Source organism: Phaethon aethereus (assembly GCF_964289735.1).
Source record: "Phaethon aethereus genome assembly, chromosome: 10".
Classification (NCBI taxonomy): Eukaryota; Metazoa; Chordata; class Aves; order Phaethontiformes; family Phaethontidae; genus Phaethon; species Phaethon aethereus.
In genome coordinates, this window is record NC_138586.1 from 21,934,680 (window position 1) to 21,956,261 (window position 21,582).

Consider the following 21,582-nt stretch of genomic DNA (forward strand, 5'->3'; position numbering starts at 1 on the left):
GGTGCTGAACACCAAATCTCTATTATTTAATTTCTATGAAGCTATGAACAAGCTAGACATCAAGAGTTTCATAAGAAATACTGTAAAACGAACGCTTAAGTTTTTAAAGTGTTTTAACACTAAATACATTGTGACAAGCAGGAAGCATTTAAACCAAGGAGGAATGTGGTGGGCCACAGGAGAAGTCCCACAGGTGGCCCACCACAGAGCCCCACCTCAGAAGACTCCATCTGTGTGGGGGGAATTAGCCTTCAACTGCTACAGGTACCCTAAACATCAGCCCGAGCCAATCACAGAATCACAAAATCATTAAGTTTGGAAAAGACCTTTAAGATCATCAAGTCCAACTGTCAACCCAACACCACCATGCCCACCAAAGTGGCACGTCTACACGTTTTTTGAACGTCTCCAGTGATGGTGACTCAACCACCTCCCTGGACAGCCTGTGCCAATGTTTGACCACTCTGTCAGTAAAGACATTTTTCCTAATATCCAATCTAAACCTCCCCTGGCGCAACTTGAGGCCATTTCCTCTCGTTCTATTGCTGGTTACTTGGGAGAAGAGATCAACCCCCACCTCACCACAACCCCCCTTTCAGGTAGCTGTAGAGAGCGATAAGGTCTCCCCTCAGCCTCCTCTTCTCCAGACTGAACACCCCCAGTTCCCTCAGCCGCTCCTCTTAAGACTTGTGCTCCAGACCCCTCACCAGCTTCGTTGCCCTAAGCACCCATCACCCAGCTGTACCCATTCCACTTGGAGAGCACGTTCACCTCCAGAACTGACAAGGCACACGAGCAGTAATGGATATGGATACGCACCTATTTAATGCTTGTACCTGACCATTCAGGTTAGCTGTACTAGCAAACAGCACAGGAATAGCACCATACTGGAGCATCATTTCTAATGAAACACTAGTAAGCCAGATCAAGTGTTCAGAATTTTTTTTTTTTCCAAAAATCTGAATTACTTATGGTTTTCTACAACTACGCCTAATACCCATTGTTCCTCTACGTTTAACAGGAGTTACAATCCAAGTCACAAGTGAAAGAAGTGTTTCTCCATCCCTTTGTTTGAGACCGAATGCAGCCTTGGAAAAGTGTGCAGGGCACGCTGGTCCTGAAGCTAACTAACAGGGATGAGACAGGCGCTAAGAAGGAACTCTGTAATCGTATGCATCTACCATTAAGTTTTGTTGGTTAACTTTTCTCTTTTGCAATCGTATTTCGTTTCTGAGAAAAGAACAGAAAACACTCCTCTCGCAACGACGAATGGCAACAAAAACTGACACCTTAGCACACCCCCAGACTGCTATCTTGCCTTTTTATTACTTAAAAAGTCTTTTAAAAATTCCCAACATTCACTGCACAGCAAGATCCTGAATCTGCAATGGCCTCTATAGGAATGACTCATCATCCTGAAGGGCTATACAGGAATAAAATGGGGATACACCCAAGGTTTATGAAAGATTAACTGCGTTGAAGTTAACGCAAGCACTGTTTTTTAGGATGGTGCTCTTGAAATTTCTCCATAACTCATAAAATCCCAATATGGATTTCTTCATTTAACAGGAACTAGCTGCTTATGAAAACACGCCAAACGCAGTTACGTTAACAGCAAAATGTAAACTTTAACCTTTACTTTTCAGAGGATAAATGATGATCTGTAAAAATCAATGCACAGCAAATTCTTGAAAGAATACTGCTTTGGCTGAAAGCCCAATAGCACTTAATTTTACAGCAGAGGATAAGCCTAACTCTTAGCCCTGCCAGAAGACTGCTTTGCCAGAGATCCCAGAATCACACCCACGAGAACAGAGAAATTAACATATACCTCAGTAAAAAAAGTTGCCTGATCCTCCTTCAGATGTAACGCAGAAGTGTGAAGCAGCAGTTCGTACACAGGCTTTGTTCTTCTAGTTGACAGGGAATTTCCCCTCTGGTTCCAGCTCACAGCTGCCGAGTGCTGCTACTTCAGGTTGCGAGATGCCCAGAACACCTTTACCTAGGGCTTTTAAATTTGATTGAGACAAATCAGAAATGTAATTTGCAGTTTTCACTCAGGTAAGATGTTCCCATGAAGCAGATTATAAAACCCAAACCATTGACTTTCTGTTACACCATTGGCATTTTATTGAATGCAACAGGTTTGGACCCCTCACGGAAGGGCTGCAGAGGCCATCAGTAGGTTTCTCTTTTTAGTGCCTGCTTAGGTGACAACAAATAAAACCAATGCCGATAGGCCTAAGCAGCTGTTAGCTTTCCATTTCACAGGACACCCATTTCTTTCTCTTATTGTCTTGATTTCTGGAACACAGCAAAATCAAGTGGAAAGTTATGCATTCTACAACTACAATCTAGATAGACTACATCTAGACTAATTTTATTTCCTCAAATAAGAGAGCTATTACTAAAGCAAAGTTACTGACAAAAAATAACGGTGGAAGTTGGTCAACTGCTCATTTGCTTTACTCTTAATTCATTTCAGCTCTGCTTCAAGACAGCTTTGGAGAACACTCGTTCCAGAGGTTCCAAGGGAGATGCAAACAGAAAGCAAGTTACATATTTCTCTAATCTTGATATTAGGACTGGTACAAATGAAGCACAAAAAAAGATACCAACACTTAAAACCATGATAGCCTCAGTTTAGAGCTATTACTTCATCACAGGAAGGGAAACACACGGAATTTCTTTGTGTTGTTTCAGTAAAAGCAATATCCTACAGCCCGCAAGTGAAAGGGCAAAGAACTAACTGCACCTTGAATAACAGTGTTCTGACTCTGCCCCACAGTAAACTCAGAACTCCCAGATGCATGTCCCTGTTACCACTTTGCAGTCAGTGATGAAACTTCCATTTCCCTCTCCTTCGTCCTCTCCTCCTACAACTTGTTAGTATGTACTGATATGCTCATTTTTTGCAATACAAAATAGAACTGGCCATTAGATTTGAAAAATGTAAAGAAGTTTCTTCAAATAAAAAAAAAAAAATTAGTGTAACAACAAGATTTTCTACGTTTAGATTTCCTTCTCCTTGGCATTTCAGTTTGGTTTGTAAACTTACTCTGGTCTATAAGAAGAGCACCTGAATACTGTGGTAATATAAATAATATGATCACTTCTAGAATGGTTTCAATTACAGTCTTTCTTGACTGTAGCATACCATCAGCACATGCCTGAACTTTGCTTCTTAGAATCTCTGTAATTTAAAATAAAAACTACACACAATCTAGTGCATACTAATGCTCCTTTTTAAAAAGCATAGGCTTTGTAGGACCCTACTTTCTTTTTAGATTTAAAATACATTTTGCATGTGATTCAGAAATAGTCCATGCTTCCACCAGATAACTGTACTGATGCATTAAAAAAATCTTTACAATACTTCCAAAGTTATCCAAGAATCATAATGATAATCTGCTATTAAAATAGCTATGTTGCTTATTCACACAATTTTTCTTCTTTTAAGTAGTCACACTGTAGGTTACACCATGGATTGCATTATTTATGACCCCTGGATTGACAAATTACTTCACCTGGAAGATTATCATGAAGCCATACTGAGGTAAATATATTTGCTATCTGCCTCGTTCTTTTAACAATGTGTCATTCCTCCAGTATGGACAAAAGTTGTCTTTTTTCCAAGTTCTGAGCTACAGCATTCTTCAGGAGAAATTACCAAGAAAAGAAAATGGAAGCACTTCGCAAAATTTAAGACACACAAACAACTGAACGCTGAGCATTAATATGTCCTGTATGTTACTTTGATGATTTCTTCCAGGAATATATGTTTCAGTACTTCAGGGGTGAAGTTTTGTCCCCATGAGTGAAACAGGAGGGACTTAGTCACGTCTACCAATTAACATTTAAATGTCCTTTCGAGAAAAGGAATTGACAATTTGCCCTACAGAAGAGACAACATACAAAAGTTAAACTTATTTTTTAAAAAGTATCTTATCACCCTTTATTTTCAGGTGCTTCACAATGATATGACAAAATAAAGTATAACAATCAGGTTATGTAAATAAAAAATTAATATCAACAAGTTCCAACTCTGAATATTGAATACAATCAAACATACATAAAAAACATGCATTAAATTAAAACTGTTTCTATATTATAAAATGTCATCATGCGACCCCGTTCCTTAAGACATTGGCTTTTTCACAAAAATATAACTTACATTATATAAAAATCACAGTTCTTGCTTTTATTATGTTACTGTATTATTGCATTATGAAAGAAACTTTAAGTGACTATTGATACATTTGAGAAGCATTTCAAAATGTTTCACTATAAATTATAAAACCATGTCTTGAAATACAACTTAAGTTAATTTTTCATTGTTTAACAGGTATGCATACTGGGTCTGAAATCTTACGAGAGATCAAGTCAGGCACGTGTATTTAAAATGAGGACTCACAAGCATGGCATAACGTAGATTTGAATTTGCTTATTTAAAGCCATTGCATAGCACCATTACTATAAATTATTACTACAGAGATGTGGCTACAGTTCCGTGCGGTTATGGGGAACAGGCCATCTGTAGAGTATTATATAAAACATGGAGGTTCAGATGTCTGAACCGAAGAGGGCAGGCACCTTTTTAGATGTGATAAAGAAACACTTCGCAAAATGGCACCTGAGTAATAAGGATCCACAGTCACCATTCCAATATTTGTACAGGAGCAGATCAGTAATCTGATTTGTGCTGCCTTCATTTCAGCAAATACATTCCAAACTACTCTGTAATAACCTTCATCATTTTTGGTATCTCTAGAAATTTCTCTCATCATGTGTCTCACATGGGTGTACAGGATGATGACTGACTCTAATAGAAGTTTATGTTAGCAAAGAACTATTATAATATATTGTATTCCAGGTTTCACTAAAAAATTCCTTCCAGCTACTGATAAATCCAGGACAGAGAAATACCGAGAGACTGATTATGGTCTTTCTGAAAGCAAAGAACATACCCAGACAGGATACAAAACTTTTCATACTTTTTTTTGTCCCATTTTCTTTGTCTGCAGATAGGGAAACAGTTGTCTTTAGCCATATCTGTTTCAGTGCCAAAACCCAAGCCTCTAATTTTAGTCGCAGCTTTTCAACTGTGTGGGGATATTAAACAAAAACCGTTGATAGAAAATAAAACAAACAAACAAAAAAAAATTACCCTGTCCTGTAGAGAAGAACGAGAAAGAAAATTCTCAACTGACGAAAAACCTGGACTAAAAAGTGACAGTACTAGGTAAGCCCTTTACTGGAATAAACCTGTGCTGGCTCACTCTCGTCCACCGAGAAGAAGTGACACAGCATAGGGATACCACTTTATGAGCTCTAGAACTATATTCCTCATACTGTTCATTCATCAAAGTGGGTAGAAGCAATAATTTTAAGTTACATCCCAGAAAAGGTATCTAAGACTTCTGAACGATGATTTAATGTCTATTACAATTTTGCCCTAAGGAGTAATTTGAGACTGAAATTTGAGACTGACAGCCTAAGGACAGCTTTGTGTATCATGCCCATTTAAAGCACGAACTTCTTGTAAAATCAGGGGCTGTAATACAAACTGCTTATATGAACCATTTAATTGTCAACTGCTTAACCAAGGAGTCCAACGTACCTTTTGCAGACCAGACGCTTTCACCCGTATCATGAGAGTTGAGTGCTAATGCCCTTCAGGTACGGAAAGCACCAGACTAGCTTTTGGCACTGCAGGTAGAGGGTGGTCTTTTAAGGCCCACTCCTGCCTTGAAAGGGCAGACATGGTTGTTCCTTAACACCCACCCAAGGCAGCTTCTCTTCCTGCTCCCAAAAGCCTAATTCCTGTGCATTGTCACCTGTGCAGTGTCACCACAGTAAACCCCTACAAATCCCATGCAAACCTGCATCATCTTACCTTCCTTGTTGACTTGCTGTGGCACTGCATCACTCAAAGGACAGAAGTTAGATTTTAAATAGAATCTAGGAGTAGAGTAGATGTTTTTTCCCTTATGTTTTTTATCCAGAATCTGATCAAAGGGCCAGATATGGAGATAGAGAACACAATTTCTGTCGTCCAGTCTTGCACTTGAAAATGATCATTTCTTCACCATTTTCACTTCCTGCCTTATGTCTTCATCTGTTTCCCTGGAAATGGTCTATGAAGCCCAGCCATCTAATTTTTCTACTCCTCTCTCTGTGATGGAACACTAAATGTGTCTTGTCCAGGAGCTCTGTGAAGATTGATTTAATATCCTCTGATTGCTGCCTGAATTCTGACAGTTTCCTGGGCCTTAAGAGATGATTAAAGAAACAAAACACATTAAATTCTGTCAGCTGTCCCAAGCAGATTTAACTGATAGAATTATTCTTCTTTGAACTTCACACTTACTGACTTCACTTTCCGTTGGACTCTGTGCAACAAAGTCCATCACTCTGCCTGAAACTTGGATTCCAAAATATCAATACTTATCTGTTTCTGAACCATCATAAAAGCCTTACTTATTCTTTTGCCCATTCATTCGTGCCTTGTGCACAAGGCACAAATACACTTGTGCAGTATCCCCTCAAAATTTCTACTAGTCCCACAGAGACACTAGGAATACTGTTTGCCTATATTTCACTAGTCATTTGCCTTTGCATAAACAGCCTTGGAAGCAGGAATCATGTTATGAAATCTCTTTCTATGGAGAAGAGGAGCAAATAATCCTGCATATCCCAGTGCTGAGAATACATTCCTAAGCAGCATTTCTTTTCAGGCTTAAGTCATCCCAACCAAACTGTATGTTTGTATAATTTGTTCTTGCTTCCCCCCCTCAACTTTACAACAAAGCACATATATTCATTAATTGAAACATAACAGAATTCAACTGATGGAAGGACAAACTACCAGCACAGTGTACTTTTGCAGTTTGTATATTAGGGAAGTGCCACAGTAGATACAGATGAGAACACCTCTAGGCAGTGGGCTGAGATTATCATTGTGTACTGATAATGAGTTGCACTTTGTTCAAGGAAGACCGCCAGATCTATTCCAACCCTTGTAATAGTGTTTTGAAGAGAAATGGAGGATGAACACAAGTAGAGTCATATACACAATGATAAAAGCAGCGTTTGAAAGTTTTATCCTGGAAAACGTAACCAAATTCTAGTACCATTCTTCTGAAAAAAGACAGAATTTCACAGAAATCCTACCAAGACGAATGGTTATTGCATACAAATTTCTGGGAAGAAAAAGTTGGCTGCCTATTACATCTGCATTTTTATTATTGGTCAGCACTTTAAACCTCAAAATTACAGAGGGTTTCCAACTTCCTAAACATTGCTAGTGCACTCTATATAAAATCAAACAGTTTCGGTTTCGTGGCTTAAGCAATTTGCATACAGTTCTTCAAAGTATTGTAAGTAGGTGAAAACTAATGTGTAGTATATAAAAGATGTTTTAGAGGTTCGTTGTAGGTTTTTCCCCATAGTGACATTTAAATACCCAAGAAGCATGCAGGACAAGATGTTGTTTCCATTCACCTTTGTGAAAGAGGCAAACAACAACTTTGCAATGAAAAAAAAAGTGACTTGTTTATACAAGCCTTAAAGATAATGCTATTTGTATGATATAACAACCAATTTTTTAAGGGTACTCAGATCAATATTTGCACTTCATTTCAGAGATGAAAGAAAAAAGACAAAGAAGCCTCCGCAAACCCCATCCATCACATTCTTCTTTTAGATCAATGAACGTCTGAGCCGAAGTATAGAGATATGTTTACATTTTCAAATATGCTTTGTGAAGTGACATTTATTAACAAGCTTGGCACAGAGAAACCTCATTGTGAAAAGACACTGACAAATCTCATCTTCTCAGTGTCTCACTAATGACACTGACAATGAGTGAATTGTCCCTGTTTCTAAGTAGTGAGAAACAAAATATTCACTAAACAGAATCACGTAAATCAATAATACAAATTGGGATATAAGAAAATACCTGATTAAATTATACCTCACAGAGTATGTATTGTAAGGATTACTCCTTCCCTTCTTCCCTCCCCCTTATCTGTAATACTTTGCAAAGATTTGTAAGCAGATTTGTCTTAGCTTCTAGTACTGTACATATCCACATCTTCTGGGCTGGACTGACCATGGTCCATAAGTTTAGTATCAGGCTTAAATTTTGGTGTCTTCACTGCTCCTGTTAGAGATATTAAAGAGATTTAATTAAATAATACATATATATTTGAGCTGTAGAAAAAAAGCAACTTATTGACACATTTTGAGAATTACTTATTACCAAACACTTACAAATGATCAAAAGATGTATATTCTAGTTAAACCTGTGTAAGTGATATGGGACAATGAAGGCATGTTGTAATTATTAGCACACAGCAGTGGATGGAGAGCAGGTCCTCCTCCTACTCGCTGTACTTTAATACTAGTTCCTGAACACAGCAGGGTGAGAGAAGAAATAGTGATACTTTGCCCTACACATGGAAAGAAAGGGGAAGTTTGGGACATGGAAAAAAATCTACAGTCTTTCTTCCCCCACTGCTCTTAGGAACACAGCTGTCTCCCAAAACCACCCGAATCAGTGTTTTCCCTGAGGCTGCTGCCAGGTGGTAAGAATTCCAAATTAAGACAAACACTCTTACCTAGCTTCACTTCAGGACTTCCAAAAACAATGAACTAAGTTTACTAAAACAAAGACTGATATATTTAAGGACACTGTAATTCCAGAGGATCTAAGAGAACATAAAGGCAGGTTTTCTAGGACTGTGCCTCCAACTCGTCTGCTTCTTTTCCAGCTACATCAGTTGGTTTAACAAAGGGTGCTAAGTTCTCCTGAAAGCTTTGCCCCTGCTTGGACTAGTGAAAATAAACAACTCTGACAACATAGATTAATTTAGGGCATGGCCATTTTTGGCTGCGTTAGGGACATGAACTAATTCCACCCATGAAAGCCAAGATAGAACATAGCTATATACATAAAACCGTTAAAGACAGCCTGGTCTGAAGTGAATGTAAAAACAGATAAAAGCATTCCACAAACTAAATGAGAAAAAACACAAGGGCAAAGGAAAGAAATTACCCCCCCCATCCAAGTATGTTCTGCTTCCTTCCCAGAAAAAAAAAATATTCTGGCAAAGAACACAATCAAAAGTAAGCAAGTTGTAAGTGACAAGTAAAATTTAGAGATTGCCCCTAGAAAAGGTAACAGTATTCTACAAGAAATTCAGTTCTTTAATAGGTAATTCCACTACTTCTCTTGGCCTATCAAAATATTTGTATGCTGTTACATCACCTAATCGATTATCTCAACTACTTGAGATGCACAAAGAACACCGCTGCAAAAAACCTCGCAAAATAAAATCCAGTGCTTCATTTGGCAATGATGCATTCCTCTTTTACAAATATCTGAAGATACAGAACCCGTACAGAGAAATGAACAGTAATTTAAATTAGCTGTTTTCACAAAAATCCAGCAGTAATCCTTTAAGTTACACTTATGGTATTCTGACAACAGAAGGATAATTTAAATCAGGTATTTAACACAAGTAATTGATGATATGATCTCTTTGCTATCAATATGGGATATGGTCCATACCGTATGGAATGAAAGAAAACATTATTGAGAAAGAACAAATATGTAAGAATTCCGATACTGTGACAGGGTCCACAGTGAGAAAATTATCACCTCCCTGAAGCTCTGAAGTATGCATTAAATGACAGTGTATACAATATATTCTCAAGAGTAACATGCTATGACAGTCTGCTTCATTTTAGAGCAAACGTAACTACAAAATCAAGTCAAGTAATTCAGAATTTGCCTTGGATTTGCAAGTTGCCCTGAGATTATACTTGAAATTCTTAATTCACCTGGTGAAGGCACTGGATCTTTGTTACTCCAAGACTCTACTGGAGAAGATTCTGTTCTGTTAAATGATCTTGACTCAATAGCAGACTCAGGTTTTGTACTAGAAATTTCTTTCTTTTTCTTATCTTCTTGTGTAACGGATTTTGACTCTTCCTGCAGCTGTGAACGAAACATTAATAAAAAAGCACATGAGTATATGCTTAACACATTATCACAAAATAAAGTTTTCAAGTCGGAAAATCGTATCTTTCATGAAATTATTTTCAGCTATGATATCATACAATGATATTCAACTAGCAATGTTGAAGTCAGCTGCGTGCAAGGGACACAGCTGGAAAAAATAAAATGCATGAAAGAACCCCACAGTAGAGACACAATAACTTCCAATTCACATGTAAAGAAGTACACTGTGTCATGTGTCTGTCTAAGTCTGATACTGTGCTTTTACCTGAGACCCTCAAAGGACTTCAAGGAAGACACTGTTCATTTACAAATGAGGAACCTTTAGTCTTACACAAGACTGAAACAGCATTTAGTTTTTGCAGAACACTTACTACCCTTAGCTAACAGAAGATGGAAAGATAAATCATGGTAACACCTTAGTAATGAAAAATAATATACTGTTTTGGGAACAGGCTTCACTCAGGGAAAAAATAAAGTTAATAGAAACTGTCTTTACCACATCAGTTCTTGTTTTGCTCTCATTTTAATTACATTTATCTGAATCTCATTTTCAAAATTCAGAATTCCATTTGCGCTCCTCTGTGGAAATAAGAGGTGGACTGCATACAAATGACAACCACAAATTTAAAGCAAAATACTTCTAAATGTTAATATGACTGAGAAACTGTCATTTTCTTTGAAAAGAGAAAAGAAATCACTGTGCAAAGCTGAAATTTTACTCAGGGAAGTACTACTTATGTAGGGATTTTTAAGTTTCCACTGGAGAAAATGTCCATTCAGGTTACAGAAACATGTTTAATTCTGGGATATACCAACCCAAATTCCCTATGTAATTTACAGGAGGTTAATATTCCCCTGCTTAGTGCTGGCAAAGCCTCAGCTGGTTTACTATGTCCTATTTTGACCACCTCACTTTAAAAAAAAAACAAAAAAACACAACACCACAAACCATACACAAAAACCCCTATAAACAGAAAAAGGAGAAACTAGAGAAAGCTCAGAGAACAAGAATGACGTAAGTGTTAGAAAGTCTGCTCTATAAGAAAAGGTTATACTAGAGAGAAGGTAATGTCAAAAAAACACGACAGATTTTCTGTATGTTATAGGTCAATATAAAGAGGTTACTGACCATTTATTCACTATGGCTGCAGTGAGGACAGGACAAGAAACAAAAGAAAAATCAGACACTGACAATTTGTATCACAGAGGAAGTAAAACAGACTACCTGGAATGGTTGTGGAATTTTCTTCACTGAAATATTTAAGAATAAGCTAGTCATACCTGCTGTAATTCAGTGTGTCTTTATGTTAAATTCAGTGGTCTGCTGAGGACCAAAACTTGAATCAGAACGGATTATTTTTGTCAAGATCAAAAATGAGCTACAAGAGAAACTCAATCTTCTCTTCTGCATTTGGCATGCATTGTGGGACTACATAGGGGATCTCAGTACATATTGGTCTGAAAGGTATTACAAATATGACATTCATTAAACAGTGCAGTTACAAAAATACCAGAGGGGGTTTTGTGCCTCACTGAACCCAATTAGTCATCCTATATAGTATTGGCAGAATAGTACTTGACCTTCTAATTTACTTTTTTCTCCCTTTGAATTTATGAGTTAGTCACTACTTCAGAAAGCCTACCTTGGTGACGTCTTCCTTTTTTGCCCATAGTGATCGCACAGCTTCATAGGTTTGATGACTTGCAGAAAATAACTTTTTCCCTGTCACCTATTTTTTTAGACAAATGTAATTTAATGACAGCTCTAAAAATACTAAGATATACAGACCATTCAAATGAAATGCATCTTATTTGCGTAAGAACATGCTTGTCCCCATACTAAGACATTTCAGTCATCTACTTTTCAAAATCTAGTGCATAGTTCTCTTTTCTCAAGCACATGCTAAATAATGTTTAAATTGGTACTAGAAATCCACAGGTAGCATTCACATGCTCCATCCACCTACTCAAAATGATATCAAAACCCTACCAGCAAACAGTGTTTTGTCAATGTTAGCACAATAGACAGGAGCAGCAGTTTTAAAGGATCCAAACTTGTCTCACTATGTTGGAAAAGACCAAAGACCGTAACGCAAAAGGAAAAAGCCCCAAAAGGTGACGTGACCCATGTTAGTGAGCAGTGCTTTGCTTCACAAATGGACACATCCCTCAGTCAATTTTCGAAAAGTAATTTTATAATACTGCAGGAACTATGGAGTACCTTTACAAACACCCTGTAGAAACAGAATACTTCACAGCTGCAACTACAAAAAACTGTGCAAAAGTGATACATAATGTAAGTAGGTAAGAAAGAAGGATTTAGCTTCCTCAGATAGGTCCTAACGTAGTGTAGCATTCCTATTCCTTTCTTCACCTTCCAACCCTGACATTTAAGCCTTATGATAATAAGCCAAGAAATCCCATTGCCTCTTGAGAAACCATAATCCTCATTGATTTGCATGTAAGAAAAAAAAAAAAAACAACTTAGCAGTTGGGCAATGTAAGATTGCCCAAAGATGTTAACCATGGTCTTTGACATAGCTTCCTAAGTACTAAGGAAACATAAAAATACCAAACAAAACCACTCCACTAAAATTAGCAACAATAACAAGTGACTCATCATGACGGGAAGTTAGGGATGCAATGGTAGTTTTCTCAGTCAGATTTCAGGAAAATGTTCCATAAACCTTTCTGCCAAAACTTAAATCTGACCATTTAACTAAAAGATGGATAAGTCCTAGAACCAAACACAACTAACTAAACTAGATTTTCCTCATGAGTTTAACACAGAAGTGCAGTTTTGAAACTATAAATGCCAAGTCCATCAAGGAACTACGAAGAATTCTTATGAAGCAGTACATGCTTTTCAAAATAGGGAAAAACTGGAAAACTATGGAAAAGGAGAGATATATAGACTTTCTATCCTGCTTTTCAATTCAATTTTTGTGTCGAAAAGTACTGTGTGTAAACAACTCTTGCATGCAAAATATTAAGTATAGCTCTGCTTTTCTACATAAACACCTAAGACATTCTAATCAGGTGGACGACTGCAAGATGACAGTAACTGGAAAACAAGGAATTCCAACATGAGATGCAATTGTACTGTATCTCAAATTGCACATCTATCAAGTTCGGCAAGGCTTCATTTTACATTTACTTTTATTTCAGAAAGATAAAATAATCTTCAGTTATATGAGAAACGAGGATTAAAAATTGAGAGGCTATACAACTGCATATTTAAATTCAGTCATTTTATTATTTTTTTTATAGTTATGCAATTAACATCTGTGATGCATGATATGGTTTAATGAAGATGCATGTGAATTCTGACTCCCAGTCCCATGACACTTAATTCAAGTGACATGGGAACACTATGACTAAATTCACTGTTAACTCAATGTTAAAATACAAGTACACTTACCTTAGCAACTACCACTGACTGAGCTGGGTAACAAACAGAAATTCCTAAAGTTGTAAGTCCCAATGGATAAGCAATTTTCTTAAATCTAGAATCTGCAAGCAAATATTTCAAATAATTAGATATTAATGAAATGTAAAGCTAAGCAGTTGTATCAATTAAATGCAATGTAATTAACCCCTAACCACTGTTTACATCAGATTTATCTCCATAACGGCTGGAGGAGAGAATACAGGATGTGATTATAGACTAGTGCAGACAGTTTTGCAAGAGAACCGATATTCTGGTTTCTTCAATGAGAAATAATCCCAAACTAGATTTTCCAATACTGTAAGAAATAAGAAGAACGTCTGTGTCATTTAGGAGCTACTGTGGTCCCACAGGCACTCTCTTGAGGACACAGACTGAAGAATCCGGAGCAGCCAGGAATCTGGAATCTGCGGCCTCTTTGTTTAAACCTGAGAACAGCTGGGCCAGGCTCGGGTTCCTGTCTGTTGACAAGGAGCCCTGATGACAGATTCTCAAGCCCAAGTCTTTTTCTTTTTTAAAAAAATCTGTCCACCAAAAAGTAACGGGTATACAAGAAGAATGCTTTTACTAATCTGCCAATATTTTGATTAACCCATTTGCTTTAAGAAATATTTAGACACACACACACTCAGGTGTTACAGATTAACATTTTCTGAACAGTATTTTCTGGCAGGTTAAGTATTATTCCTCTAATATTTATCTTGAAAGGAGAGGCAGCTACATCTATTAAATTACGCTTGTGGCTTCAAAGCTGCTGAAACCATGCAACCATGCGTATTCTCTTGTACCTGTTAGCCAAATGCCAACATTCTTTAGTTTCTTTCCTCTACATTCCCTTGGTTTTCACTATATTCAGTAACCTAAACCTGTTAATTTGTCTCAAATTTCCTCCCACACACACATTGTTTTTGAAAACCAATAATGAACCAGCTCAAAACAAGTGTCCTACTTCGAATTTCTGTTGATTCCACCATTAAAAATGACTATATAATTCTGCTCTGTCTATTAGGTCTTAGCCAGCTCCTAAAAGAAATTTTTCATAATGTCCCTTCAATCTATGAGGAAGAGGTTCTTCTAATACTAGTTACATCAGTTTTTGCCTATGTTTCAGAAAAATCTTTTGACCATTAAAATTACTACAAGCTACGTGTTCAACACACCAGTAAAGAAAATAAGCAGAAACCCCTACCTTTTCTTGCCAGCACTATGCCAGCTAGGCCTGATATTGTAATTACACCAACTTTGGGAAGAAATTCTGGTGGTGGATTCTTCAGGTAAACATAAGCATCTTAGAATTAAAAAAAAAAGAAGGAAAAAAAAGAAGCATAGCAATTCAATATTAATCCTTTTATTTTATTTCCCACCTAAGAAATAAAGATGGAAGTAAAATTATGGATATCCAAAACTGAAAAAAGTCCAAGAGTGGATCTTTTGTTAATGAATGGAGGTGCCTTGTTTTCCAGGTGTATACTCTGCAGTCTGGGTTTGACAGAACCAGAATCACAGTCCTCAAAACGCAGCAGCAAAGTTAACAGTTTTTCTCCTTAGGTACTTTTTTGTATTTTGTAAAATGTTAGTCCTTAACAAAGGAAAAGGAAAGCACAGGTTTAAGTTTTGATTTCACGGCCAGTTAATATAGAATAAATGAGACAACACATATTTTGGAATCTCCCAATATACTACTTTTAAGGAAAAAAAACTTTCATCTATAGTTTCTGACACTGATCTTGAATGCATATACTGCTTGTAACTTGTGCCAGAATTAAGAAGCCGTTTTTATAATTAAGACAGGTTGTGGAATTTCCGTCCCTGGGGATGTTCAAGACCTGACTGGACAGAGACCTAAGCAACCTGCTTTGGCCCTGTTTTAAGCAGGTGATTGGACCAGGTGATCTATAGAGGTGCCTCTACAGAGGGATCTGCGCATCTGTAGAGATTCCAATGTCAACGACTCTGTGATACTATGATTTTAAGAACAAAGCTAAAATCAAAGGAATGAGAAATACTATTTAATCAGTCATTTCTCTCATTTGAGAACAGAAATTAAAATCCATAGTGAATTAACAGTGGTCCCAGGTTTTTCTCCCCCACACTTGTAGAAGGTATTCCAGTGCACTCCCTTTCCACCCTTTCCCCCTCCTCCCCACCGTAACTAGAATTTGCTGTTTCAACCATCTTTCTAAGTTGCATGGAGAAACAACAGCAAATGGTCAATTCAGAAAATGTGACTTGCCTACCTTTTCCAAATTGAATTGAATCCATTATTCCATTTTTAACAAAGACAAAAGCATCCTACAAAAAAACAAAAAAACCAAACAAATGTAAAATCTTTGCAAAAGTAGATGTTTTCAGTACAAAACTGAAGAAGTTGATACAGATGGCTCAGCACAATGAGACAAAGAAATACCATGTAACTTTAAAAAAAACAAATCAGATCAGTGAACTTCTACAGAGGCGGTAGTGAGAACTATCTCCTTTTTGACTACCATATTTTAAAAATTTTTAAAAATCCCACCTATATTTAATTTTAAAAAATATCTTTAATATAGTAAGATCACTTTCAAAACTGTGAAAAACTGACATCTCAGGAACAAAACTGTAGGGTAGCAAAACATCTGGACGCCAACTGTATAACATAAGAAAATTCAGTTATAACATAGAATCTCCTCTTCCCTACAGAGACTTACCCAGTAAAACTGACTTTGTCTTTTAGTTTGTAAAAATGGTGCTCAGTCTTGTTAAGGATAAGCAATACTGATTTGATCAAAGATGTGTACTCAACTAGTTCGCATTACTCCCCTCAAATTGGTCAATTTATTTAATTACAAGCTTTTCTTCATCCAGAGAAAACACTTCTGCTAGCCTATTATTAGTATCATTGTCCCCAGATTGCTAAACAAATTGAGTAAATACACATTCTTTAGGAGATTAATGAAAAAGAATGTCATCTTGAGTTATTTCACCAAAATAATTTGTTTGCAGCAACATAGAATTCATACCACCAGAGGTCACTGCTAGTCAATCTCTGAAACACTCACCTGATGATTAACAACATAGAAAAGTTTGATACAGATTTATAACTAAATTATTTCAGTTATGCAGTCACTGACAAAATTTTCACAGACCAATGGAATAAAAATTTACAGAAAATATAGGAAGACATTGAAGACATATTTTGATTCCCTTGCCTTTTTCAAATAATAGGGTCTATTTTGTTTGTAAGAGAAAAATACAAGCATAGAATTTCTTATACTAACAACAGCCAGTGTAAAAAGTTGTCATTTACCAGCAGTTAAGAGAATGGTGACAGGCATCGCATTTTCTTCTATGCCTAGAATATTCAATAACAGAGTTGTGAGGTATTTGTGATGACTAGTTAGCTTTAACAGTTATACTGGCTGTACTCAGTTTGTCTTTCCAAATACACCTACGTCAGGTCTTTCAACCTGCCCTTTGGAAGCAGCTTGCACACTCTCTCTCCGTGGACTGTACCTGGAATTTCAGACTAAATGCTATCAAGTTCTGCTAGCAAGAATTTACCTACATAACTCTCGCTGTAGAAGTTAACCAAGAGATATTTCTGAACCTGACATTGTGGCTCGGCCTAGATCCAGTTTAGCATTGCCTGAAATGGACCCCTCTGATCTCACTGCCTTTTGATTTGGAAAAGGAGGAGAACAGACAGGTTTGCTGTTTACAAGCACAGTAAAGAAAAATGAGAGAAGGGTTTATTTTTTGCGTCTTAAAACTAGAGGTGTATGCTAATATAAGCAACTGCAAAAAAGTTCCAGGGCGAAGTATGCCGTTTTTTCAATGTTTTAATCTAGTGCTGTCAGGAATCCTGGGAAACTTTGGATACAGGTATTGCTTACCTTGCACCATCCAATATAGCGGCCTGTTGTCTGTCTTACTGAAGAAAATTGCTTCTGCAAGTGACCAGGCTGTTCTTCAATGTATTTTGATTTCAGAGGTGGTGGACAGTAAATTGGAAGCTGGAAAGAAAAGCATAACTGTACTGCAGGGAGATATTTTTGTACACTAATTAGTATTTACACTGAACAGTGTTTTTCAAGACTGCAAATCCTTAGTGTTCCCATTATGACAAATACAACCTCTGTTATCGAATTATGCTCTTTTTTATTTACAAGCTTACTTTACACAAGTGCGACTACAGGTTAATTCTTTAGAAACGAAAACTGGAAGTACTGTACAGGTTCTAAGAAGTAGTATTACTGAGTACGATAAAATTATCTTGTATTCAGAAAAAGCATGAGAAAGAATAGTTGGAAGATGCACAAATGTATTATGAGAAATTGTACAATAGAAAAAAAGTATTATTATCAGTAAGTATTATACTCTCTTACCTTTTCTGCCTTCAGTGTGGAAATAATGTAATAATGAAAATGAGGTAAAACTTTACTAACTATTGTAACACTTCATGTTTTACTTGAGCTACGGTTGTCAGTTATTTAGGAGGTAATTTTTATTATCACATATTACTTAGCTATGTCTTTTACTTATTGGGCAATATAATTCAATGGAAGGAGATGGTATTCTGCAGATTCTTCTAGTACTATTTTAAAGACTGACAAACAGTAAGATTCTTACCTGATTTGGCTTCACCAGCTGACCTTTTGATTCCTTTTCTGTTGCTGCGTACACAGTAATACATGCAAATGGCAAACCAGAAGAAACAGCTGCCAGCTTTGCCACCTGGGACAGACAGAGAAAAAAGGGAGTTTTAATGCAGAAATAAAAATTTCATTCCAGTAAAGTCTGGATTTTACTACTGTGTTGTGCTTGATCAAATACATGATTAAACAAGTCATTTTTAAAATATTTCTAAAATAGTATACTTTTTAGAAACCTCTTCTGTCTTAGACAAAGATTTTCTTAAATTACAATGGTAAAGAAAAAGCTAGAGATCACTGACAACAACAACAGTTATGTCTAAAATATCAGGAAGAGTTTTGTGTCCAAAGCCATGCTCATGCTTCCATCATCCCTTAAAGCAAATTAAGTTCTGATCTATGCAACATACACATACTCTGAGTCGATGAATGACTCTGTTGTTTCAGCAAAAAGCAGCTCAGTTTTATTTACAGGAATTCTCCACCATGCCAGACAAAACATCATCTCCTTTCCAATTCAGGGAACGGTTCAACTCATGTCTGTTTGGAATAACTGCGTGTCAATGATAAATGAAAATACATAGCAATAACTGGAATTAAGAGTCACCTGCTTAACCTTTCGAATCACTTATGTTACAATGTCAATTACAGAAATATAGGTTTGGTCATGATAGACTGATGTTTCCTCAGAACATTAGTTTGGAAAAAGCACCGTATATGACACAAAGTTTAAACTTAAATACGTGAACATTTTTTAAATGACTGTCTTAAGATTCGAATCAGAAGTGGCATTAAGCATGCTGGTATGTCGTCATTAAAAAAACTTGCCACACCATGTTAAAGCATCTGCAACTTTGGTAAATTATGGTTTCTTCTATATCATTAAAGACTTTTCTGTTCTGTTCTTCACCTGAAGCATTTTGAAAACTTTAAAACTAAGTATGAAGAAAGTTTCCAGGATCTGCACAGAGACAATGGTGGTAAAGTGCCAGAAAAATAGAAAAGCAGGGAAAACACAACTTGATTTTGGGAAATACCTTAAATCCCCAGTATAGAACTCTACTATAACCTCATTGTTATCTCAGCTTTCAATTGGAAATGTCCTGTCGAGGGAGTGGGATTTACTCCATAGCATTTAGTTGTAATAATGAAAACACAATGAACATGAAGAAAGGCAAAAGCACCACCCTGAATTAGCTCAGGTTCATGAGACATCAATCACATGTAGATTAAACTACTCAAGACAGCAAAACACCATCACTTCCAAAGTAAACTGTGCGATCGCTATAGCAAAACTTGTCGATCATACGATCACCGTGCAACACAAAGCTGTAGGAGAACAAAGGAGGACGCTGCAATGATGAGAGGACTGTTACAAAGGGACAAGCAGACAATGCCAGAGCTGAAAGCTGTAGGATAAAGCTAAAAATTATTCTTCAGTTGCATTTTTTTCACATGGGGTCTAGGGGGAGGAAGGGTTACTTAAGGTTTCTCTACACTAGCAGTCTTTATTAACATACATTATTCCTGCTCTTAACATACAGCCAATGTGGCCCTTCCCTCCCCTTGAACCATAAATCCTTCTTGCCAGCATAACTGCATATTATTATATATAAAGTCTGCTAGTGGCTGCTATTTATTTCATGCTTTTCTTAATATAGAAACGGTAGGAAAATGTGTAGGACTGAGCTCATTTTGCTTTGAGAAACAGAACCCCACCACTTTTTCTCTTCAAGGTCAGGTTGATGTTATGAAATATTTGTAACATGGCTATGTCAGCTGGAAGTGTCAAAAAACCCACAGCTTGGAGCCACAACCCCAGTCCAGCTAGGCTAGCAAATCTCAGCTGGCAAAGCCATCACTGTAGACACCACCGTGTTGACCAGCATGTACTGGTTCTCTTAATTTGCAGTAGTGACACCCCCAAATTCTTCCCCTTTGCAGATGGACATGCAGTGCACCTGGCCCGGGGGGCACTGATCCAGAACTGCTAGGTGAAAGCTGGGGGCAGAGCTGCATCGGGAGCCCCAGCCAGGGGAGATGGGGACAGCAGGGAAGCAGAGGCTGGGCGAGCTCCTCGTCCCACACAGGCTGGCAGGCAGTGACCAAAGGTAGGGACTTGTGCGAGCTGCTGCCCATTTCGTCACCTGGGGAGGGTTTACACACACCATACGCGCACACAGGTGCGGGAGTGGAGACTCTGCAAGTTAAGCCAACAACACGTCTGTATTTGGAGCAGGACAGAGGGGGAGATACCAAAATTCGTGTTCCTAAAGAACTGTGTTTTTCCCACATTGACCTAGCTATGCGGCAAGCATGGACACGGTCGGAAGGAAGACGGAGTGATACCACTTCCAGAAATCTAGGGACAAAAGTCCTACATATAAAAAAAATACAGCCATGCTGGTATCATGTATGTTGACCAGCACTGTGAAAAAATGCACCTGTTGACAAAAAGTTTAACATACAACATTAACTAATGTCAAACACCAGTGATCTAACACACTCGGTACAATTTTGGTTACAACTGCTCTATGGAGGAGTACTTGCTGTTTCTCCTTTCAGCGCCTAACACCACCTCAGCAGAAAAAAGTCACCGGAGGCTCTGCTGACTCAGCTGTGCCCAACACAGGAGAGCGGCTCTGCTAGAGCTGAACAGCCCCAGGACACCGAAAACAAGCGAGAGAAGATGGCAATAATCCAAATATGAACCAATTAACACAGCAACTGTCTGTCTGATAATGTTGCTTAGAGCAAAATGCCAGTCTGAGCTACAGAAGATTATCTATAAAGGGACATCCATCCTCAAAGAAAAGCCTGTGTTTTTAAAGCCTTAGTGAAGGAAACTGTTTAAAATGTATCATAATTCAGATAGCCTATTCCAGTACATGATGCTACCAAGACCACATGCCAGTAGATACTAGAAGGAAAATAAAATTTAGAAGTGAGAAACTGGGAAAAGTTATATTGTTCACTTAGGAGTTTGATTAATTTGTTTTAGAAATTCACAACGGAATTTATTGTGCTAGACGTAAAAAAGAAAGCTATACCATGAATGATGAAAGTAGTCCAATTCCTGACTGACAGCAATTGCTTTATTTTTGGACGCCTGAAGACAAATGCATAAATGTTTAAATATCCAAGTGAACAGCTGCACTATCTAACACATACACTGGCACAATTACTCCAAGAAGGTTCCACTCTTTTCTACTGAAATAACAAAGAACCGAGGTGAAAGACAAGCAACCATCACCTTGACAACCTTATAGAGGCTTTACTGCATTGAGTGTTTATCCTCTTCCTTTATCTAATGACTAGTTATATTTAAAAGACCTCAATTAGCTAAGTTGTTTCTATTATTAATTTATTAAAATTGGTTTATTAAAAATTACTTTAAAGGATACCATGTATTAAACAAGGAAAATCACATATTGTTTAGCTAAAAAATAAAAAAAAATTTATCTATGAAATCTTCT

At 37.2% G+C, this 21,582-nt stretch overlaps 1 protein-coding gene across 1 annotated transcript; it reads right to left on the bottom strand.

The window, feature by feature from the left end:
- Positions 1-8,066: 8,066 nt before the first annotated feature.
- On the bottom strand, positions 8,067-20,277 carry APOOL (apolipoprotein O like; the record flags this gene model as incomplete). Its single annotated transcript, XM_082004202.1, has 9 exons — positions 8,067-8,164; positions 9,847-10,003; positions 11,671-11,757; positions 13,449-13,540; positions 14,665-14,763; positions 15,713-15,767; positions 17,348-17,467; positions 18,084-18,188; positions 20,254-20,277. The coding sequence occupies 9 exons, from the start codon at positions 20,275-20,277 to the stop codon at positions 8,067-8,069; spliced, it is 837 nt and encodes a 278-aa protein (XP_081860328.1).
- Between the last annotated feature and the right edge of the window lie 1,305 nt (positions 20,278-21,582).